Source organism: Lepidothrix coronata, unplaced genomic scaffold (assembly GCF_001604755.1).
Source record: "Lepidothrix coronata isolate B3197 unplaced genomic scaffold, Lepidothrix_coronata-1.0 Scaffold110, whole genome shotgun sequence".
NCBI classification, from domain to species: Eukaryota; Metazoa; Chordata; class Aves; order Passeriformes; family Pipridae; genus Lepidothrix; species Lepidothrix coronata.
The window spans coordinates 1,396,028-1,418,603 of NW_016690290.1; the positions used below are offsets into that span (position 1 = coordinate 1,396,028).

At 47.8% G+C, this 22,576-nt stretch overlaps 1 protein-coding gene across 3 annotated transcripts in view; it reads left to right on the forward strand.

Moving 5' to 3' along the window:
• The first annotated feature begins 572 nt into the window (after window positions 1-572).
• The window catches only part of WDR59 (WD repeat domain 59), a 47,702-nt gene continuing 25,698 nt past the window's right edge, over window positions 573-22,576 (forward strand). For 2 of the 3 annotated variants that reach the window (XM_017824439.1, XM_017824441.1), the window contains exons 1-12: window positions 573-658; window positions 4,836-4,885; window positions 6,053-6,188; window positions 9,367-9,452; window positions 10,358-10,438; window positions 12,510-12,547; window positions 14,467-14,555; window positions 15,006-15,122; window positions 16,087-16,164; window positions 16,937-17,093; window positions 18,764-18,843; window positions 20,997-21,129. In XM_017824439.1, the coding sequence (XP_017679928.1) occupies window positions 605-658; window positions 4,836-4,885; window positions 6,053-6,188; window positions 9,367-9,452; window positions 10,358-10,438; window positions 12,510-12,547; window positions 14,467-14,555; window positions 15,006-15,122; window positions 16,087-16,164; window positions 16,937-17,093; window positions 18,764-18,843; window positions 20,997-21,129 (1,099 nt within the window). In that variant the 5' untranslated portion in view covers window positions 573-604. Of the gene's footprint in view, window positions 659-796; window positions 2,631-4,835; window positions 4,886-6,052; window positions 6,189-9,366; window positions 9,453-10,357; window positions 10,439-12,509; window positions 12,548-14,466; window positions 14,556-15,005; window positions 15,123-16,086; window positions 16,165-16,936; window positions 17,094-18,763; window positions 18,844-20,996; window positions 21,130-22,576 lie in introns of those variants that run through there. The other variant, XM_017824440.1, reaches the window with a different exon arrangement.

Sequence of the window (22,576 nt, forward strand, 5' to 3'; positions counted from 1 at the left end):
GCCGGCCGGGTCGCTCCGCCCGCCTCGCTGGTGCCCCGGGGCGCGGCCGGGAGCCGGGCGCGGATCAGCTGCGGCCCATGGGCGGCGGGGGCGGCGGGGGCGGCGCGCCCCGCTCCGCTGCGCTGCGCCGGGCACGGCCTCGCTGCGGCCGCCGCCTGGTGCCGGGCGCCGCGCCGGAGACAATAGCGGCCGGCAGCACGCATGCTCCCGCCCCCGGCCCCCCCGGCCCGCCGCCCTTAACCCCTGCGCCGCCGCCGCCCGGCGCTGCGCTCCCCGCGCCGGCACACCGAGAGCGCCGCCGCCGCGGCGGGCGCTGCCCCGCGGAACGCAGCCCTCGACCCATCACACACACACGAACATCTCGCCCCGCGGTGGGGTCGCGACCACCCGCGGGCCGCCGCGGACGGAGCCCCTCGGCGGTGCCCGTCCCGCAGCCCCCTCCCCCGGGCTGTGAGCCCCCCCCGCGGGACGCGCGGTCCCGGTTCACCGGGGCGGGGGCGGGGGGGTTGTGCGGGGGTGAGCGGCGGGACTACATCTCCCGGCAGCCCCCACGCGGCGCCCCGCAGTGCGCAGGCGTGGCGCGGCGCGGCCGGGGCGGCCCAAGATGGCGGCGCGCTGGAGTAGCGAGAATGTGGTGGTGGAGTTCCGCGACGCCCAGGTCGGGGGGCCCGGGGGCTGCCGCGTCACCGCGCCGCGGGGGCCGCCCCCCGGCCGGCCCGTGGCGAGCGGAGCGGGGGGAGGTCCCAGCCCGGGAGGGCTCGGCGGCCCCGCGGGGCCTTTCGCCGGCGGTGGACGGGGCTGAGGTGGTCTGGCGCCGTTTGCGCGGAGATGACGCCTTCATTCACGGGGCGCTTAGTTACTAATCTTAATAGGTTTTGTGTTGTTTCTTTAAAGTATGCCGGCGGGCCTAATAGAAGATATTGTCACTTCCCACACGTCTTTTCCCGTTTCCGTTCCCTGGAGGTGCTCAGGGCCGCGCTGGATGGGGCTCTGAGCAACCTGGTCTAGTGGGAGGTGTCCCTGCCCATGGAACTTCATGTTTCGTGACATGAAATTAACCACGAAGGGTTTGGAAGGGGATGAGCTTTAAGGTCCCTTGAACCCAAACCATTCTATGGCTCTGTGAGTTTTCCTCTGAGAAAGTTGCAGCTACTGTCTCACTGCCGTATAAATTGCTGAGTGTTGCTCGATTAATAGGAAAAGTGGGTTATGTTTTTTTTTATGAATAGCGAAAAAGTCAGCTTTTGGTTTTGAAGCTGATGGTGACAGGACAACTCTTCTCAGAGTTTGTTTATATGCTCTCTTAGAAGCTGTTCTTCCATCCCTGGAAGTGTGCAAGGCCAGGTTGGACAGGGCTTTGGTCTAGTGGAAGGTGTCCCTGCCCATGGCAGGAGGTTGGAATGCGATGAGCTTTGTGGTCCCTTCCAACCCAAACCATTCTATGATTCTATTCTAAGAAACATGGAGTTTTTTTGAGACATTGGCAGTTGCTTAGCAAAGCTGGATACAGTGAATGAACTATGAACTGCTTCAGCAGGAAACCCAGAAAGATTAAAAAGTAGGTCTGCAAGCTCTTTCATCACCTCATTTGTCCTCTTATGCTGGAGCAGTGACAGCTCTGCCTTTACTTCTGCAAACAGGGGCAGTGAATCCTGCGTGCTGCATCCAGCCTACCCTCTGTAAGCTCACAAAGCTTTTCACTTTTATACCTCAAAAGCTTTGTATCGGTTTTGTCCTCCCCGAAGTGTTAAAGCAGCTTCATCTGCTATTGAAGGTTTGGCCTCAGGAAACCAGTAATGAGATATGAGGGTACACATGCCTAGATAACAGATTCAAGTTGCATCTGGCTCAGGAGATATGTGGCCTCATGATGTTGTTGCTCACTCATAACGGCTGGTGTGTGGGAGCAGAGGGGACGGGTGTTTCCATTTCCATGCCCTCCTGCAGCAGTTGGTTTCAATCTTGCAGTTGGTTTCAGTCTCCAGCCTTGACGGAGGGTGAACACGGCTGGTTCCATCCCTTCAGTTCACTCCAGTGGGATCTTTCTGGAGCCGTCCTGACCTACCTGCTCTCCCTGTGAAACCAGAGAACTTCTGTGGCTGAGGCTGCCAGACTGCTGCTTCAGCCTAAACTCATTTATATATTTGTCTGAGCTTTTTTTAGGAGGCTGCGGGAACATTTTTGCAGGTGGGAAATCTGTTTTTGAGAAACCGGAACACCTTTGTTGAAATCGTGTACCAGGCTTGAGCTCTGCCTGTAGGCCAGACTGTATCCAAAATCCCTACCCCCAAAAACAATTTAAATGGAAACAAGTCAAAAGAGTGGGCAGCTGTTACATTTATAGCCAGTACATGTCTGCAAGCACCGCAGTTGTCTTTGTTCTGGAGGGTGTCGAGAAAACTACAGCGCCCAACCTGTAACACTTCAGAAAATCTCTGGGTGCCTCGGGGCCACTGTTGCCTACAAGTGTCACCTTTCTGTACAAGCTGGCAGAGTTGGCAGTCCTCCCTACTCTTGTGATTTAGACAAGACCCACAGGCTCTTCTCAGGCTGTTGGCACTGTCAGAAGGTAAAGCTCACCTTATCCAGCGGTGAAAAAGAACTATTTGTAGGCACTCAGCGTGTGGATGGTAAGTTGGGTACACAGGGAATTGGTATTTCTTGCTAGGAGTTTACAGCTCTTGAAAAACAGCAAGGTTGAAAAACCTTGTCAAATTGGGTTAGTCTGTTGGCTTTCAGGTGGAGAGAATGAGGCTGGATTGAAAACTAATGGAAATTCAGGCATGAAAAGGTGTTTTTCCTTGACTTGCTTAGAAGAAATCAAGCAAAATGCCAAAGTAGATGTTTGAAGTCTGAGAAGATGCTGCCTGGGCTGTGGGCTCAGAGCAGGTTCTCAAATGTGCTGTGCTCCTGCGGTGCTTACTCATGTCATTGTTATTCATGAACAGCAATTCCAGCTATCCTCAGTGTGGTTTTGGGATAAAAACTGCTTTCAGGTTGGTTTGCTCCATTTCCACTCCCCCCTTCTGGAGGGTTGTGCTCTGAAGACTGACATATCACTCTACCAAGCATTAAATGGCAGCTGTTTGGCTTTTTTCATGTCTCTATATAGGTCACTTGTATTGTAGGGAACTGTTGGTGTAAAATTACTTCATTTATGACCCACCAGGATAGCAGCCTGACATGTGAAGCTTTTTATTTCATTCTAATTGTTCATTACATTTTATGATGTTTGGTGTCTGGAAAAAAAACCAGTTTGCCAGTGTTCATTATTGCAAACAATTTGTAAGGATTTATGAGATCCTGGTGCCAACAGCAGAAAAAATAAACTCACATGAAATTATCAATCACTTTAAATTGACATGGGTTTTTTCTGTCTTGAGGAAAGATGGCCACAACTGTGTGAAATATATCTCCTGACTAGCTCTTCATCACAGGAGAAAGTTCTGGTTCCACTAATGGCTTTAGTGATCCTTATTTTAATTCCTCAGAAGTGAAATGTGTTTCATCTGGGAAAAGTTCCTTCTGCTGGTTTTTTGTTTGTTTTTTTTTTAATGTAGATTTAGTAACCCACTTTGTTCTTTTGGAAGGTGCTGTGAAATCCAGAAAGTAGAAATTGTTTCTTGATCATTTAGAGAGTTTCTTATTTACAGCATTAGTTTTAGGACTAAGGAAACCCTGCCAGAAGACTGGATTTGCTACCTAGGAAAAAGCAGTGAAAGGGGGTCATTCCAGGAACGGCAAAAGTGGGCTCCAGCTGAAACTCTCCAAGCAATTGTAGCTCTTTGCCTCGTGGACTCTAGTGAAAAATAAGCCCATGATGCTGTTTTCCCCTTACTTGGGGTACTTGCAGGGAGAGGATGGGGCCTTGGCTGAAAAATCTCAGGTTTTGTGATGGTTGTTTTACTGTCAAATCTGACTGAAATGGAGTGGGATTGCTGTATTGTCTGTCAGGTTTTAGTGATGCTTGTAAGTAGTAACTGTGGGACATCCTGAAGTCTTGTTACATCCACGCTGAAAGCACTTAAAATCCAGAACAGCAGCAGGAGATACATCCTGAGCCTTCAGAGAGGCAGCTTTGAAGATGACAGCAGTTACTGTGAAGAATGTGGGGCATATTCTGATTTTCTACTGTGAATGCTAAAAACTGAATTGAAGTCATATCTGTGTTTATGGGCTGAACTGTTCAGCTTTCCAAGTAAATTTTTCCTTTATTCTCTTGGCAATTAAAGGAGATGATGAGCCAATTCCATTCTAAACAAAGATGGGGAGACAATATCCAAACAGCCCTTTTTTTCTTTCTTTTTTTTTTTCCCTAATGGTCCTTAAGTTATCTTATAGCCTTCTTTACATGCAATGCCAAAGTAAATTCTGATGCCTCTTGGCCATCTCTCATTTTTGGAGACCAGCCACACACAAATGGTTGCACTTCTGTCTCCCAGTACGTATATAATTAAATCTGACCCTGCAATGAAAGAGAGAGACTGAGAAAGTTCCTGAGCAGGAGCAGAGGCTGATTAATACAGATTATTAGAGCTGTGATTGAAAGGCTGCAGCTGTGATTGCCATAGTGGGGAGAAGGGAGCAAGGTCTTGGTGCTTGTGATGGTGTCTGCCAGGTCTTGTCCTCGGTTTACACTGACAAAGATGTTTGCTGTGTGCTGTCCTGCGTCCCAGACTTACCCACTACACCCCGTAATCCATCTGTACCATTGGAAGGGGATGTAACTGGGGGATGAGCTGGCAGGCTTTGCTGAGCTGCCCCCCAAAGCCCTGTGTTTGAGCAGCTGACCTGGCAGGTATCACTGAGTTTTGTCGTGTGTTTGTCTCCAACAGGCGACGGCGATGTCGGTGGATTGCCTGGGACAGCGCGCGGTGCTCTCGGGGTGAGTGTGACAGTCACTGGCACGAGCCAGGCCAGCAGCCTTCAGGCTGACCTCAGCATTGTTTCAGAAAGCTGTTGCTGAATTCTGTTCAAGGCTTGATGAAAAGGATTCTGGATCACGTTCCCAATGGGATACAGAGTGGAGAGACAGCAACAACAGCACAATAAAATACTGATGTGGCTTTCCTGATATGTGCTTTCCCAAACCTTCAGAGTAGGGCCTTGAGGACTTTGGTCAGGAAAGGCAGCCAAGATGTTCTTTGTGTTCCTTCTCTTGGAAGAATGGCCAGTGCTCAGAGCAGCTGTGTGCTCATAGTACAGCTGACATAGGTGACGCTGGTGTGGTTAATTATATAGGGTTCAGTATGTTTTGATCCTGGTCTTCCATAGGTTTCAGCTGGGTCACAATTATTTCAACAAGCAGTTTCTCTCCCTTGTAAGATGAATCACACTGGATGATACCTTGCTTTGTGGGGAGTTGGCCACATCCAGCAGGATGTATGAGCTCAGGTTTGCCGTCATGCAGAGTTATTTCTGCAGCGTGTAGAGTTAGCTCAGGTAAGTAACAGAACCAGCTCATGCAGGACTGTGTCCGCCCACATCAACAAGCTGCTGCAGCTGAGCAGGAGCTCTGTGCAGGTGTCCTTGTACTGTCTGCAGAACCAAGCCCCCAAACTGTGGTGTGGAAAGACACACCCACGTAGAATCATCTTATGTTTCTCAAGGCTCATTAACTCTTGCTCAGACCAGCCCCTCCAGACTGAAGCTGTTGTGTTGCACTCCCAGCCCTGTGCCACTTCGGCTCTGTTGCTGCAGCATTAGGCCAGAAAAGCCTATTTGGATGTGTTTGCACCATTTTCCAGCTCTTCCTTTTGTGTCCTAGTTATCTGGGATTTTCTGTGGTCTGAGCTGTCTATTACATTTGCATATCCTGTCTAATTTCAGTGTGTCTCGTCCTTTTTGGGTGGTTGTTTTTGGGTTTGTTTTTTTTTTTGGTAGCCATTTTTGAAATATATTGTCAAAAGTACCATTCTCAGGAGTAGTGTTCTCACCTGTCTCGTGAAATGCTTCTCTTCTTTTGACTGTTGTGCCTCTAGACACAGGGCTGTGAGCTTGGGGTTTTGAGATCAGTCCCGTGAGATGCAGCCCCTCTGTGTGTGTCTTGCAGCCGCCGTTTCCTCTACATAGTCAACCTGGATGCACCAAATGAGGGTCATCGCAAGATCTCCCGCCAGAGCAAGTGGGACATTGGGGCAGTGCAGTGGAACCCACATGACAGCTACGCCTACTATTTTGCAGCTTCAGTAAGTTCACTCATTTACGAGCTCTCTCCTGCCCTGGTCTTTCATGGGTGAGCTTCTGCAGAGCTGGAAGGCTCTGTGGAGCTGGCACAGACATGCTTCTGCAAGTCACATTGCAAGGTCAAGGCCTAACTATTTACTGCCAGCAAGGTCTGGCTTGATGACTCTCGGTTATTGGTCAGTCAAGGTTGAATCTAGTTTTGCTTGGTTGTTGTTTACAAAACACCTTGGCAAATAAACCAGACATCTAAACGGTCCTTTTCTGGAGGGAAGAGGGGATGTGCTCCCTTTGTACCTTCCATTCTGTTATGAAATTTGTGCACTTCTTGAATTTCTTGCTCTGTGCTGTTTTATTTCACCTCCCTGCCTTGCTGGTGGGCTGTGGTGCACCAGGCAGTCTGTAAATAGCACGAGTCAATACTGGCTCAGCGCTGTGACAGTCGGGGTTTGCAGATGGGCTCGGACCGGATCGGCAAGGGGCTCTGATTTTTGTGTGGAGAAGTAAATGGGCTGGGCTGAAGAAGCAGTAGTGGCCATGTGAGACTGAGTGCAGTTTTTGGCCCTGATCTGTACTCAGTCTGTCATGCTCTGCAGGTTGTTCACCCAGAGCTCTGCTGGCAGCAGTCTCAGCCGTCACCCACAGCACCGCGGCAACCAGCTGGGCACAGACTGTTCTCAGGGCAGGGTGCCTTTTCTGCCTGTTGTGTCCTCTTTTGTGGCCTGAGAGTCCTGGAACAGCTAGGGATGGAGAGGTTTCGTCTGTTTTTTTGAGGGAATACTTATTTGAAGGTGATTTTGGGGGATTTTTGTTCCTTTTGCTTCCTGGATTGGCTATGATTGTTATTAAAGGCAGTTTTAAAAGAGGACCAGTGCTGTCAGCTGGGAGCCTCTGCCTGCTTGCTCTCTGACATTCCCCAGCCTTTCTTCTCCCAGCTCTGGCACGTGACTGATATCTTAAAGGTGCCCTCAGCAGTGGTCTGCTTCTGAGCAAAGAGTTAGTAAAACTGGCAAAAAAGTGTCCTTCAGTGCCACTTCTGGTTACAGTCTGTGGAAATCAAAACCAAGTAAGGAAATGCACTGGGCAAGCCACAAGTGGAGCAGGAAGGCTTCTTCTCAAACACACTCTGAAGACAATATCCAGTGCTTGGTTCATGCTGATCTGAGCAGGACCCTGCTGCAAAGGGGAGCTGTGCCCATCTCACCCACCTGAGCGCTCCTGTCTCTTGCTGCTCTGAGCATCAAACACAGGGACCCATCTTGTCCCAGACTGAAACTAGGCATAGCTGGCATCAAACCTTGCTGCTCCTGTTTATAAACAAACATGCTAAGATGCTCTGGGGATTTAGATGTAGTTGCTGACACACATCGGGTGAGGAATCCCCAAGATGAGATCAGGCATCTTTTCCGGTTTGGGTCAAAAATGCTGCCTTTCCAGCCATCTCACTGTGCTGTAGACAGCCCGAGGGTCCTATCCCTCTGCATCCCTGGGGGTGGAGAGGGAGTGTGAAAGGCTACTGCCCTGTTTGCCAGCAACCTCTTCTGGTTTGCAGTCCTGTCCTGTTAACTGGAAGTGGTGCAGGTAGAGGGGAATCTGTCCTTGTGTTTCGATAAGACCTTCTTATTTAGTTCTTTCCAGAAGAGCTGGAGCGTGTCCTTTTGCTGTGCTTGGCTGTGTCTGCCCTCTGGCTCAAGCATGTTTCTGGGGACTCCTAAGCTGTTGTTTCAGAAATGCTGTTGTTTTCAGTCCTAGATGCTTGTTATTTCTTTTGTGTGGCTCCAGATGCTTGAACAAGAGGGTGATGAAATTGTTGGAAGTGAATACTGATACTTACCACAAAAAGCAGAGTTTTTGAGAAAATGCTCCTGTTGGCCTCTCTGGTGATCCTTATCTTGTATCTTATCTCTGGAGTCCTGGATAAATCCAACTGGGTAATTTTCACTCTACCCCCTTTAAATCCTTCTGTCAATGAGAAGCATGAAAAAAGTTTTTCTTGCCCCAAGCTCTTATGCAGCCCTGCTGTGATGGGTTAGAGAAATGCCATGTATTATTGCTGAGTTGAGAGAAGACCTTCCATTTAAGGGAAGGCTGTAGTGTTTTATCTGTTTGCAACTTGAAATTCACATGGAGCAGCTTAGGGGTAGGAAGAAAATCCACCACCACAAAAAAAACCTGCCACAAAAATTGTAACAGTTGCACTGGATGTTAGAAGTCTTTTCCAACCTAAATGATTCTGTGTTTCTATGAAGTCTCTTATCTATTGTATTTTTCCTTATCTACCTGTAAGTCTGAAAACAAGGGGCTAATGAAGATCAAAATTTGAGGTTGTGTTCCCTCTGGTTTTGCAAAATCAATAGGAATTTCCAGTCATTGCCTAAGACCCACTGTGGTTCATGCTGTATATGCACCCAAAAAGGCAATTCCTGCCCTAGAAAGATTAGAGCTGGCTGGGACTGAACTGAACCTTGATTGAGAGAGAACATGAACTTACAGCACAATAACCTGTTTCAAGTAACTTTGTGTGTGGCTGCACTTGGGCAAGGCTGGAATGAGTGAAGCAACCCTAAATAATGTTGTCATTGATCCATCTGTTTTGCCTTTGTGGTTTACAGTTAGTGATAAGCACTTAAAGCTTTTCTCCTGGGCTGGCAAGGATGGGAGTACCCTTGAGGAGGTGTCCTTGAGTCCATTAAACTATATTGTTTGTGTTTGGCAGTGGCCCTGATTATCCCAGAAGGGAATTGAGAGTGAGTTGAGGAGCACTAGTGGTAATCTGGCATCCCCCTCACTGAAAACTCCAGTTGAATCTGAACAGGCTGGCAGGGTATTCCTGCAGAGAGAATTTGGCTGCCTGTTGCTTGCAGTTACAGTATGTTGTTAGGAAATAAAAGCTCCGGGAACATAATTCGTGGAAACATTTTGCAATGTGATTTTTTTTTTTCCTCCCGTTCTAGTTTATCTCCAGTTTTAAGTGAGTGTAATTAAAGTGTAAGCTTTTGAGATTCCTTGCAGCCTGTAGTTTCATCTTTGCTTTTCTGCTTTGGGCAAGGACTTTGCTAATCACAGTGTGACTCACTGTTAAATGAGGTTGCTCAAACTGAAGGGACCCTGGTCCTAACACACAGATCTCTCTCCTACCTTGTTGGCCTGAGAGTGTCTCTCCTTTCTTCCATCTAATTTCAGAGTAATCAGCGAGTTGACCTGTATAAGTGGAAGGAAGGCAATGGGGAAGTTTGCACATCACTGCAAGGACACACACGTGTGATCAGGTGAGGAACAAGTGATGCCGTGGGCTGCAGGATGGAGAATGATGCATTGTTTCATAGAAGCTGAATGTTTCAGTCCTGGCCCTGCACAGGCTCTGTTCTGAGCCTCGTTTTACTCACTTTTCTGGTCTGGACTGCCTTCCCATTTGGTGATGACATCATGTGTGAAGTAGCTCACCCCCTCATGGCTCCCCCACTGTATCAACTTAGCCCTTGATGGCTTGAATGTCATTGCCTTAGGCTGCTGTCCTTGTAATGAGCAGCAGCATCATCTGGGAAACAGATAGCAGTATGTTTATTAAATTGAATCCCAGCTGTGTTTCTGTGTGATAGCAGCTTAATTAAAGCAGGTAATCCCAAAGACCAAGTTTAGAGAGTGTTACAGTGGTGCAGGGGATTTCTGCCTCTAGTTCCAAGGTTGTATTTTAATGATGGGCTGGAAATGCAGCTGAAAGACTGTTTTTACTCCAGCTTCTGACTATGGAAAGTATTTGCAGCCCTTCAAATGGCAGTTGTTTGCACTGACTGGAGGCTGTTTGTGTCCGAGGTGCACTTGGTGTTCCCAACAGGGAGGCATCCCAGAGTGAGGGGTTGATGCCAAGGATGTGTGGTAACTGGGAACTCACTGAGACAGTGTCCCTTTGCCTGTGGAGGAAAGAGCACACACAGGATAGCTGTAAAGTTCAGGGCTGGGAGGATGCTGCACTGGAATTTACTTAGAAGCATTTCATTGCTTCTTGGAATTTACTTAGAGAAATTATTAAGATCTTGCTTTTTACTTAAAAAGTTTCAGTAGATGTCATGGAGTTGCTGTGAGTTTGTCAGAGAATGTACTGGGGGCTTGTGAGAGGCTGATGCAAACGGGGTGTGCTTTGCTTTACTGATCTCCTGTGATTTTGCTTTTGCAGCGACCTGGACTGGGCAGTGTTTGAGCCAGACCTACTGGTCACCAGTTCTGTGGACACATACATCTACATCTGGGACATCAAGTACGAATCAGTTTTGTTTCTGCACTGCAGGGAAATTGTTGGACTCCTTTCCATAATTATCAGCTTGCAGGGCACACCCTGATGGGTGCTGCTCTTCGGCTGTGCTTGCAGGGGCTTCAGATCCTTGCCATCTTCTCCCAAGATGATTTCTCTTCCCCTATTTTCAAGCCAGTTCAGAGTCAATGAAGGGCAGTAGAGTGGTATAGTTAAACTACAGACATGCTCCTATTTTGAAAAAATACTGTCTAGCTTCACTCCCTGCCCACTTCATATCTTTCCTTGGGGGCTTTCCTTGGAACCAAGGGTGTTCCCTCAACCTGTTGGGTTTTTTAGCTGAGTGAATGGGCACTGTCTCATGATCTCATAACCATTTTCCAGTAACTTCAGTGATTGTTGCTGATTCTTCCTCAGTGATGGGAAGACTGACAATGGTATTCAAGGTTTTCTCGTTTGTGCTTTCCTGTGATTCCTGGTGCTTTCCATCATGAGTAATTTCAGGGTAGCAGATATTTCCAACTATATATCCAAACCCCACCAATATTTAGACCCCATATTTTACACCTGAGAAGCAAGGAGCTGGCACTGGGACTGCTGGGTTCTCTTGCTGGCTGCACAACTCTTTATGACCCCCGGCAAGTCACTTTGTTCCTCTCTGCCTCCCTTGCTCAGTTATAATAGGAAGATAATTATATAACCTCACTGCACCAGGCTACCCTGAGGCTTGTTTAGCTCCTATGGAGCGCTTAGATCCTTGGTTAAATGGTGCTTGAGAATGACAATATATTATTAATGTGTAATTAAAAGACATAGGGAGACAGCAACTGCTGGTTGTGTTTTCCTGTGATACTATCTTAGTGCCAAGTAAAAAACAGAGATCTCTGAAGGTTGTTATCAGAAGTCCTCCTTTAACTCTGTTGTGCCCTTCCATTGCTGTGTGTCTGCCTGTACCACTTGTCCAGAAACGCTTCCTTAGGCAGGCTCTGATGAGCCTCTACATTGCACTTGTGCTGGGAAGGCTCTGAGCTTGCGGGGGCACTGGGTGCTGGTGCTGCTGGCCTCCAGCAAATAACCATCCTACTGAAGTGACCGTCTCTAATGCACCCTAGGGAGGTAGCCCTGCAGTAAGGGCAATTGGAAATTCCCCACCTAATTTTTCATACAAAGTAACTTTTTGATTAGGCAGATATTCTTAAAGGGAGAGATGCAGCCCATTCCAGAAAATGTTCAGCTTTTCAGCAAACAGAAAAAGCCAAAGACAATATTCCTTATTTTCCCTGTCACTTTTCGTGAAAGAGCAGGTGAATTCCTGAGGAGCAAGGTCAGGAACTGAATTATTGCCTTCACCCATGTCCTGGCTGCTAGGAGTTGTTATGGTGCTGCGCCGGCTTCTGCCACCACAAAATTTGATCTGCAGACAGAATTTGGTCTGCAGACAGCTGAGCTTATTTCCTACTAATTTTGTTATTATATGCTAGACATGAAGTTTTTTGCTCTGGAGTCACTGCTCCGTCTGCCTTGAATCAGGGTTTGCAAAGGATTGACAAACACATCAGTGGCTTTTGTCAAGTATTTCCACAGCTCTGTTTGTTCCTTTTAATCCTCCTGGGAAAGGCTGTTTTGTTGCTTCCTCCAGCAATAATTTGTGAACCCAGTTTCCTGGCCTACCCAGTTGCAACATGCCACACTTTCCACGTGTTTCTTCTCCCTCTATTCCAGCTCTATCCTATGTCCTAAACTTCCTGCTGTATGTGGTGGCAAGGCAGGATCATAAATTGGTTGGGTTTGGAAGGGACCTAAAGATCATCCAGTTCCATCACCCTGGCAAGGGCAGGGACACCTTCCACTAGATCAGGTTGCTCAGTGCCCCATCCAACCTGGCTCTGAATGCTTCCAGGGTGGCTGTTGTCCTCCAGCTGGTCACCTTTATTCTATTTAATGCTGGTGTATTTTGGTAAGCAGCAGACACATTAGGTCCCAAGGCAGCAATACAATTAGTCCTGGAACATGAAGGAGCTCCCTGGGGAGGCTGGACTGTGCTGTGGGTACTCACATGAGCCACGCTGTGTTTCAGGGACACCAGGAAGCCCACGGTCTCGCTCTCTGCAGTCGGTAAGTTGGACATGTACTTGTGATGTAGGCATTAAACAACCTCACTGTTGCATGTCCCTCCTGTTATTCCTCCCCCTCTTCCTGCTCCAAGGCTGGGCATGGCAAAGTACAGAAGTGCCACCATGTGTGACTGTCCCATGTAGGAGCAGCCTGAGAGGCTCCAGTTCACAACTCCTTTTAGGGGAGCAGAATTCAGAAAAGATGGGGAGCCCCTTGGGGGTTCCCAGGCATGGAGGGAGTTGTACTTGGACTGGCTCTGCTGACACTGGTGAACAGCCACATGGAGCTTCCTCCCTGCTTAACCACCCTGCTGCACTGCTTGTCCTGGGTTGCCTGTCTGTGTTTTCCTTATGTCCTTTTATGTTTGATTGAATCAGCTGAAAAACTAAACCACACCCCAGGCAGTGCCAGCCTGTGCCCTCTTTTACGGAGGGGCCGGGTACATCAGCCGGCTGTACCCGCTTCCCTGGGGCACCTGCAGCCTGCAGGGAGCTGGTTGGTGACACCAGGTGCTGTCTTTGGGCTGTGCTTGCTCTGGAACAGCATTTGTCATGGCTGCTGGCAGGGTGAGTGTCCTGCAATACCTTCCCTTGGCAGGTGCTGTGTGTCAGTCCTCACCTGCTGCGAGCCTGGACTGGGCACGGATGATGAACAAAACATCCTTCTCATGAGTTACTGTCCCCGGCGTTAGAGAGTCCTTGCCATGGGTATCTCTCATGCTCTGCTGCTTAGATCTTAGGCTACACATCTGCACTCCCCTCCCAGCCAGCAAACCTCTGTGGCACAGAAATGCCAAGGCCTTACTGAGTCAGAGAGAAGCAGCGTTGAGCTCTGGTGTCTGGGGTGAGGTTTTACGGCTGAGGCAGCCCAGCAGCCAGCTCCCCAGAAAGCTTGCTTGCTTCCTTCCTTCATTCCTTCCTGCCGTGCCCCATGGCGTGTAGTGCTGGTCCAGACGTTTGTGTACCCTTCAGTGAGTGGATCAAATCAATCAACTGGCAGTCTATTTGCAGCTTTTTATCCCCTGGACTAGCTTTTTGCCAGGTTGTCAGGATGAATCTGCTCACCGTGCAGCAGGAGGTGGGCAGTGGAGGTGGGGAATAGCAGCAGGCCAAGATCTGTTTTGCTTTCTCATGGATCTCACCTGTCTGATAGCTCAAAAGGTTTTGAAAATAGTGGCAGAATAAGGATGAACAGAACATGCATTTCTCTTAAAATACCTGAACAATCTGCATTAACTGAAGCTGTGCTTTTTTTCTTATTAGAAATAACTACCCATCTTCTGATTTGACTGAGTCCCTCAGGATATCACATATAATCATATCTGGATCACCATCCAGTTTCTTTACAGTGTCATTGATGTCTTTGATTTCTGTGGTGTATTTTGACAGCTGGACCTTCTGGTCTAACCAGTGAGTTCACTTCCATCTGGCCAGACCCAAGATCCACCTGCACTGCAGCCTTCTCCTACACCTGCATTTTAATCAGAGATCAATAGTTCTATTTGCCTGTTTAGCAGCAGACAAGGGTTTTGGGGAGATAAATCAGGCCTTAAGCACCTGGAGTAACTTGAATGAAAGGAGAGGTGGTTTGGGAGGGAGGTGATGCAGTTCTTGTCTGGAGGAAATTGTTCCATCTGAGCTCATGGACATGATTATTTTAATGGAGCACAACCCCTGGCTAAAAGTTGTGGTCAAGATCTCTGGGCATCCAACTGGCACAGTCTTGCTTTGCTGTCCTGAGGACACAAACATTACGCTGAGGAATCAGGAGTTAGGAATTGTCATGCCATCCTTCCTGCTGGCTTCTGGGATATCCCTCCTCTGAGCTGCCTTTCCTGGGCTAAGAGCAGCTCTAGCCCAGGTCTGCTGTGCCATTTTCTTTTTAATTGTGTGTTTTGACCTGCACTGTTTGTGCTGCAGCTGGAGCTTCCCAGGTGAAATGGAACAAGAAGAATGCCAACTGTTTAGCAACAAGCCACGATGGGGATGTCCGAATATGGGACAAAAGGGTAAGCTGAGGGTTTTTTGGGCAGTCTGTGTATATTCCCACCTACCTGATGCAGACATCCCTCTGGTCACAGGTAAATACTGAGAAAACTTACTACTTTATCCCAAATCTCTCTTGTGGGTGAGTTTAAACTAGAGAGAATTGGGAGTCCATGAACCTGGAGAGAGTATGTAGATAACCTCCTTTTCCAGAAACTGTCCCCATTAACATTTTCACTTTGATCTCGTAGTAGTTAACTGTTTTATGGAGGATGAAGTATCATTTGGGCTGCACTTGGTGACTGGAACTTGCCACAACTTTTCTTCAACAACTTTTGCTGAGCTATTTGTCATTCCCCAGCAGGAGGTTGTTCTACCTCTCTTTCCCTTGTTAAAGTGTCTTTTCTTATGCCAAAGAACTAGACCAAATTTCAGAAGTCCTGTGCTGAGAAGAAAAGTGTTTCTCCTTGCAGAAACCCAGCACTGCAGTGGAGTATTTGGCAGCTCATCTCTCCAAAATCCATGGTCTGGACTGGCATCCTGACAATGAGTACACGCTGGCCACTTCCAGCCAGGACAACTCTGTCAGAGTAAGTGTTGCTTCTGGGGTTTCTGCGGGGGAGGTGGAAGGATGGTGGAGCTGATCCCCTTCTACTGCTGGTGAGGTCTTGGGGAGTGCTTGCCATTGGTGAGATCTGGATCCTTATTGTTTGGTTTCTGTGCACCTGTGTGTGTTGAGCCAGGACTGCACTTTGAGAACAGGCAGAGAAGGTGCACATATGTTTGCCATGTATTTGTGGTGATTAGGGCTGTATTGGAGCTGAAAACAGCCGCCTCTGCCTGTTGCTTGCCAGAATGGAGCTGACCACACATGCCAGAAGAGCCTTCTCCCTGAAATGCAGTGTTACCAGACTCAAGCTGATTACTGCAACTTAGGAGGAGACATACTTCAGCCCCTGGGCTTTCCAAAGTCATGTTGAACAGGATTATCAATAAGACACTGCCTGCAAGCACTGCTCTGCAGTGCCTTTTACCTGGGGGGAAAGAGTGGGCTTTGTATGTCAGCCAAATGGAGTTCATTCACACTGAGCTAAGCTCCTGAGGTGATGTGTATTCTAGCAAAGCAAAAGGTTACATTCTTCATTAGAAAATTAGCAGTCACAGCAGGGTGGGCCTGCCTCCAGCCTGGACTGGCACATTGGCTGGGAGCCTGCAGGGTACCTTGTAGATCTGAAAGCCCAAGCAGGCTGCCTGTCCCTGCTCTAATTACTCAAGCTCTGATCACTGTGAATATGACCCCAAGTCACTCGTTGTCTAAGGGATGCTGCCAGATGCTGATAGCTTGGTATTTGTCCTTTGGGGCCATCTCTGCTGTTAATGAATGGGATTACTAATGATGCTGTGGGCACCCTGGCATGCTTTTTTGGTCTGTTCTATCTGCAAGCCACATGGAAAACTACAGCCTGAAAGTACAGCCAGCTGACTCCTGCCTTTGCTTGCCTTTCTCTTGTTTTTTTTTGTGTTTTTTTTGTTTTGTTTTGTTTTTTTTTTAAGTTCTGGGATTACCGTCAGCCTCGGAAATACCTCAATATCCTTCCCTGCCAGGTTCCTGTCTGGAAGGCAAGATACACGGTGAGTGAGAACCTCCCACCAGCTCCACCTGTGCTCTGACAGAAAGGCACAAAGGGACATGAAATAAAGAACTGCTGAAGGAGTTCTCACCAGTTCTACTGGTGGACACTATTAAGTTGATTTTAAAAATACCTCTTGGTGCTTAAAAGGCCTAGAAAAGCAGCATCTACAATGGGGGGGGGCACTTGGGAGAAGGAGTGAGCAAGCACCCAGCCATGGGAAGCTAAGGCTCTTACCGTCAGTCATAGCTGTTCTCTTTCCCAGACATCTGAGTGCAACCTGAAGCCAGTGCTGTGCCTTGAATTTTTGATCCTCCCCCCCTTCCCCATCCCCACAGTGAGGGGTATAGGACGGGGTTCCTCTGGTTCCTCTGAGCATTGTGACCCTGAGGAGCTGCTGGGGCTCAGTCCCCAGGTAGCAGTTCTTGCAGCTCCAGGCAGATTGCAGTAAGGATCCCCTGTGAAAAGTCAGTGGTGAAATCCCTCCAGCCTCCCAGCTGAAAAGTGAGGAAGCAGCAGAAAAAAATGATTCATCTTAAGTGAGCTGCATTGAGTATTTTGGTGGACTACATCTTATCCCTTGAAAGACAGTGTTTTTGCACAGCAATTGCCTTGGACCTTCCCAGGTTTTGGCCTGGTTCTGGTTTTGTGCTGAGCTCATTTAAAACCCGTGCGTTCATGTTGGTGGGAAAAGGGGAAAATTAGAGTATGATAACAGCAGCATGGGAGCACAACTCTCCAAGGGGTAACTGGAAGGGTGTTTCTCTCTTAAGCCTTTCAGCAATGGGCTGGTGACAGTGATGGTCCCCCAACTTCGTCGGGAGAACAGTCTCCTTCTGTGGAATGTCTTTGACCTGAACACGCCTGTCCACACTTTTGTGGGACACGATGATGTTGTGCTGGAGTTTCAGTGGAGGAAGCAGAAAGAAGGTGAGTTCAGGGCTGGATGTGCTCTCCTCCCTGCATGGTGGCTGTCAGCTAACCAGGGGTGTGGAGACCTGGCTGCAGGGCTGTCACTGTTTGGCTCTTGCCTTTCCTTGGCACTTTCCTGCCCTAACTCCACTCAAGGTACAGCTGTTCTGTACTGGTTTTATGGCAGTGCCCACAAAAGCATTGCCTTCTTGTTCCCATGCTAACAAAGCAAATCTACCAAATGCTGAGTGGGTCAGCAGTGACTCTTATTGCTTCCACTCTCCTGTGAGTCTATTTTTAAATGAATGTTTCAGAATAAATTGTGCAAACTATTAGATGGGTGCACGAGTGCAGGCACCCTCCCCCTGCTCAGAGCTGCAGGCTAACCAGTTAACCCCTCACATCATGGCCTGGATCAGCAGCCTCCAGCATATCCCAGACCACAGACCCAGCAGAGCCACCTTATGTGTGTGCTGGCCAAGGCAGGGGTGGGATAGAGAGGCTGTTGTTAAGAGTTCAGCCCTGACTGAATTTTCCAGCAGCTAAGTATAGGAGATTCCACGCCAGAGGCTGGATAACCACACAGAGCACAGCTTTGTTTCCAGCACCTCAGCTGCCGTTGACAGAACATGCACGTCTGGCTTTGGAGTCACTTGTGCTGCAGCTTTGCAGTGCTGTGTAAAAGTGCTGTCCAGCCCTCTGCCAGCAGCTGCTGGGGCCATTCAGCTCTCACCACCTTCTCTATATCTTGCTTTTCCTCTTTCAAAAAGAGGAGAGCAATAGAGAACCATGTTAGGGTCTGGAGGCACAGTCAAAGGCAGTTTGTGAATGAGAATTCAAGCAGGCTTGAGCCACAGTTGGTTGTCTTGGCTGAGTTAATAGATATATACCCAAGGCTGGACGTCATGCTTGTCTCAAGCAACATAAATCAATCACACAAGCATTCCAAGTGTGCTTCAGTGTGGAGGCAACCAAGACAGCACAAATTTCCTTCCACAGAGTCTCTTGTGCTGTATTTAGACACCCCCTGTGCCTCAGCAGACGGGTGTAGGAAGCAGCTGTGCAGCAGCAAATTCTTTAAGCGTAGCAGCTGTTTGACAAGGGAAACTTAAAACTGTGTCACAAGACCTAAACATGGACATAAATAAGTCTGTGTACCTCTGTCTGTTGATAGATAGTATGTGGCTAGATTTATGTCCTTACAACTTGAACTTGTCTTGGCATCACCCAGCTCTTTCAGAAGTAAAAAAATGAAGGGCAGAGCCAGCCTCTCTTAGCTTAGAAATGTTTTAAAACATCTGCATCTGGAAACAGATTTGATGAGCTAAAAGATATTTTTACTTCACAGTTATAGTTGAGAAACATTTATTTTTACGATGCTATTTTTCTATTTCAATAAATATTGTTGTAGATCTTGTTCATTCCTAGTTGGAAAACTTGTGTCACATTCATTATACTTATTTTATGCCTTTGGCCTGTAAACTACAGCCCATTTAGGGGTGTGGTAACCGTGGTGCAGGGGGGCACAAATGCCAGTTCAAAGCAGAAGAGGACTTGCTCTGCCTTTTGGTTTGTGCCTTATCCATTGGATGTCCCTGCTGGCTCGTTTGAATCTGTTTATATTGAGCACAGGGCTGAGATAGTCTCTGTTTTCCAGTGGGTTCTCCAATGGTTTCTGTCCTTTTTAGGTTCCAAAGACTACCAGCTGGTGACGTGGTCCCGCGATCAGACCCTGCGGATGTGGCGGATCGACTCCCAGCTGCAGAGGGTATGTGAGCACTTCTGCTCTGCAGCAGCAGACAGTTTTCTTACAGGCTGGATTCACCTCCCTTTTCTTACACTCCCAGTCGCTCCTCTGATTCCTGGAGCTGCAGACCCAGCAGCCAGCTGCTGCTTCACTTACCTCTTCAGCTCCAGCCCAAAAACATCCCCGAGGAGACCTGTGATGGGGCTTCTCTGAGCCTGTGCCTCAAAAGCTTCTGTGGAAGGGCAAGGCTGCTCTGTTGCCTAACAGTAAGCATAGGAGTTGTTTGGGGAGGGCGAAGGTTGGTTGCTGCCTGCAGTGCCTCTGAAGATGCCACCTCCATGCCTGCAGGACTGTATGATTAGTTCTTGGTGGTTTAGGCATTAGGGAAATGTAGGGATTGTGCCCTCCCCTTCTTTCCCGTGTTTCCTTTGCCCCTAAGCCTGGGGCAGGTGGTGTGAGTCCCGTGGTTCTGCTCTGTGCAGCAGTGAGAGGTTGCTGATGCAGTCAGTGGAACAACTGTGCTGGGTCAGACCAGAGGTTCATATGGCCACAGTGGCCCATATGGCCTTGTCACATCTTCTTGGAAGGGGATGGGTAGGCATGGAGTGATATTTCACTCAAGTGCCCTGCCAGCCTCCTGCAGTTTGCAGCTTAGAGGCTCATTTAGTTTGCTGCCTTTGTATTTGACAGAGCTTGATGAGGTTCACTTCAGAGATTTTCTGTCTTTTCTTGGACCTTTGTAAATTTTTGTCACCTTAAACATCCTATCAACAAGGAGTTTCATGGCTTTTCTGCATCTTGTGTGGAAAACCAGCTACTTTCATTTGTTTATTTTGCAACCTGCTAATTTCATTACATTGAAGATAAAATGAGCCATCTCTGCCACTGATGATTCTGTAGACCTCCATCATATCCCTCCTCACCTGCCTCCCTTTTCAAGTGAAAGGGTCGTGATTTACTTCATGCTTTGTGCTAGAACTTTGATTGTCCTTTTACCTTTCATGACCCTTTTTCAGTTCTACCATATACTTTTTGGGTTGGGGATCTGAACTTTGTTCTTTCCACAGAATTCTCACTACTCACTTTGGTTTTTGAAGTGTTGGACATAATTCCATGAAAACATCAGCTTAGTCTGGCCTGTACATCTTGTTCCCTCAGTCAGCTTGAACTTGCCATTTTTTCCCCATGTTCATTGCTTTATATTTACCTGAACCAAAGTTCATCTTGCGTTTTAATACAGTTACTCCTGTAAGGTCCTTCTGTGATTGTTTGCTGTCTGCCACACTTGTTGCTGCCCTGAAAAACTTGGTGGCATCAGCAAACCTGGTCATGTCACTATTCACCTCCTATTCCAGGTTTTTAATGAATATGTTGAGAAGCATGTGTCCCAGCACAGATCCTGCAGGAGTCCTGCAGGTCTGTAACAAACTTTATGAAAAATGACCCTTTTCTCCTACCTGATATATCTGTAAACATTCGATTTCTTTCCTGTCTTTAAATCAATTGTTCGTTCATGTCAGAGCCTTTACTTTTCCTCTGCTGGCTCCCACTCTTTTGTCCTTGTCTTTGTCTGGATCAAACTACACACATGATGGCATGTTGCTGGTGACCAATGCTGCAATTTGCTACATCACACTGTTATCCTTTCTCTTCCCTATGTTTCTTCTCTTCATCTTCCCAGTTTTCCTGTGCTGAACTTAAAATACAGGGTTTTATGGCCTCATTTTGATAGAGAACCTGGAACACTAGGGCCCTTAGTATATACTTGGGTCTCTACTGGAGTGTAAATATCAAACACAGAAAGTATGCTACTATTATATTTGACTTAAAAAATTAAACAAATTTTAACAAATTATTTCAAGGACTTACAGTCATATCAGCTTTAGTTTTGATTAAAGTAAAACCTCTGTTACTTAGACTGGCCCTGTCGATTAAGTGGCTTTGTAAGTGAGCAGGAGATTTGTCCAGGCTGTCTGAGGTGACAGAGCTGAGGGTGCTGCAAAGTGGAATATCACCCGTCTTCATCACAGAAACAGTGCTGAGGTCTTAGTCATGACTGTTGCGTGGACCTACCTTGCAAATCCATCTGTCTGGAGGAATGAGTTCTTTAGTGGTGGCTCTTTTCCCAGCTTGGATTCTGTTGTGCAGCATGTGCGTGTGTTTGTTCTTTTCAGCTCTGTGCTAATGATATCCTGGATGGAGTTGAGGACCTGATTGATGGGATTTCTCACCTGCCAGAGCCAGACAAGACCCTTCACCCCCAGGATGCAGAGCCCCAGCATAACTCTGGACACGGGGATGAGGAAGGTGAGAGAAGTGATGCCTTGTGGAACCTCAAACGTCAGTGTTTTTGTGTCGGGAAGAAGGCACATCTTGGCATAAGAAAACGTTGTAGGCAAAGCACAATCTGGTGTTTCAAAGGTTAAGGGATTCCCCATTAGGGAGGAACTAAAACACTAGAGGTTCCTCAGGATGGTCCTCCCAAGTTTTTTCTCTTCTAACACAATGATTCTACCTGTAAAACAAAGCTCTTTATCATTTAGTTCCTTCTGATTATCATTTAATTGCATTCGCTTTAGGTTGTGGTTGTGGCTTGTTGCCGAAAATAAGGCAATCAGTCAGGCAATAAGGTAAGTTCTGGCTCAAGAGGGTAGATTAGTTTAAGCCAAGAGATGAGCCCACAGAAGAGGGGCACATGTGGGTAAAGCACTCTGACACAAGCTGCTCACATCACCTCTGCTGGGGCTCACTGTGTGAGCTGATCTAACAAGGAGATGTTTACTGGTGTCTTCACCAGAAGTGGATATGGAGAGAGGTCATGAATTTTTGGTAATCTATTAGTGAGAGGTGGCTGAAGGCTGGCAGAGCAGAGGGAGAGGAATATGGTCTCTAGCTTCTGAGTGCCAGAAAGGTGGATGGGAATGGGTCAGAGACCTTAACAGAAAGCATTGGTTTGGCTTTATAGAAGAGGAGGCTCAAAAGGAAGGAACATGAAGGAGGGTTTGTGTGGTTAAGGCTCTGGCCAGGTTAAACATTCAGGGTTAGTGTTTGAAGAGTGTAAATACCAGAATAGAAGAGTTTGGAGCAGCTGAGACCCGTGGTGGTGACATGCATGTGAAAAAGGTATCTAAAGAGATTTTTGCAGCTGTACTGAGGAAGAAGAATTGGGTGCACCCACACGTTTGTGTCACTTTGGTTTTAAGGTCACAGCTCCTTTCTGTATTGTAGCAGTGCTACAATGGATCCCCATGTGAGGGGTTTACAGGGGAGAGATTTGATTCTCCCTTTGACTTGCTGACAAATTGCAGAGAAGGGGAGGAAGTGGTCGAATGTCTGTCCTTTGAATAAAGGAGCCAGTTGTGAGGCCCCGTAGTGAAAACATCTCTTCCTAACTGGAAGTTTCCTGCCCAGCAATCTCCAGTGAAGTTCCTCTCTGCCACCTCTCCTATGTGGCACCGGAACAAGTTTCTGAAAGACACCACCAGTTCTGTCTACGGGAGGGTTTTATAATATGACTGAAAAGGCCTGGCTACCTGTGCTCACCATGAGCAGTATTTCTGGGGTAGCACAACCTCTTTTGCTCCAGCTGGGAGCATTAAGTGTCCTCATTCTGGCTGCCTGACCTCTCTTTTTTCCACAGGAGAGAGTTAACTCTTTCACTGCCCCGATGAGGTCACATCCATACGTACTGTGTAGTTTCTGTGTGGGTCTGGCTTTGGTTCAGACTGGCAGGGTTTTCCTTGTGGCCAAAGGG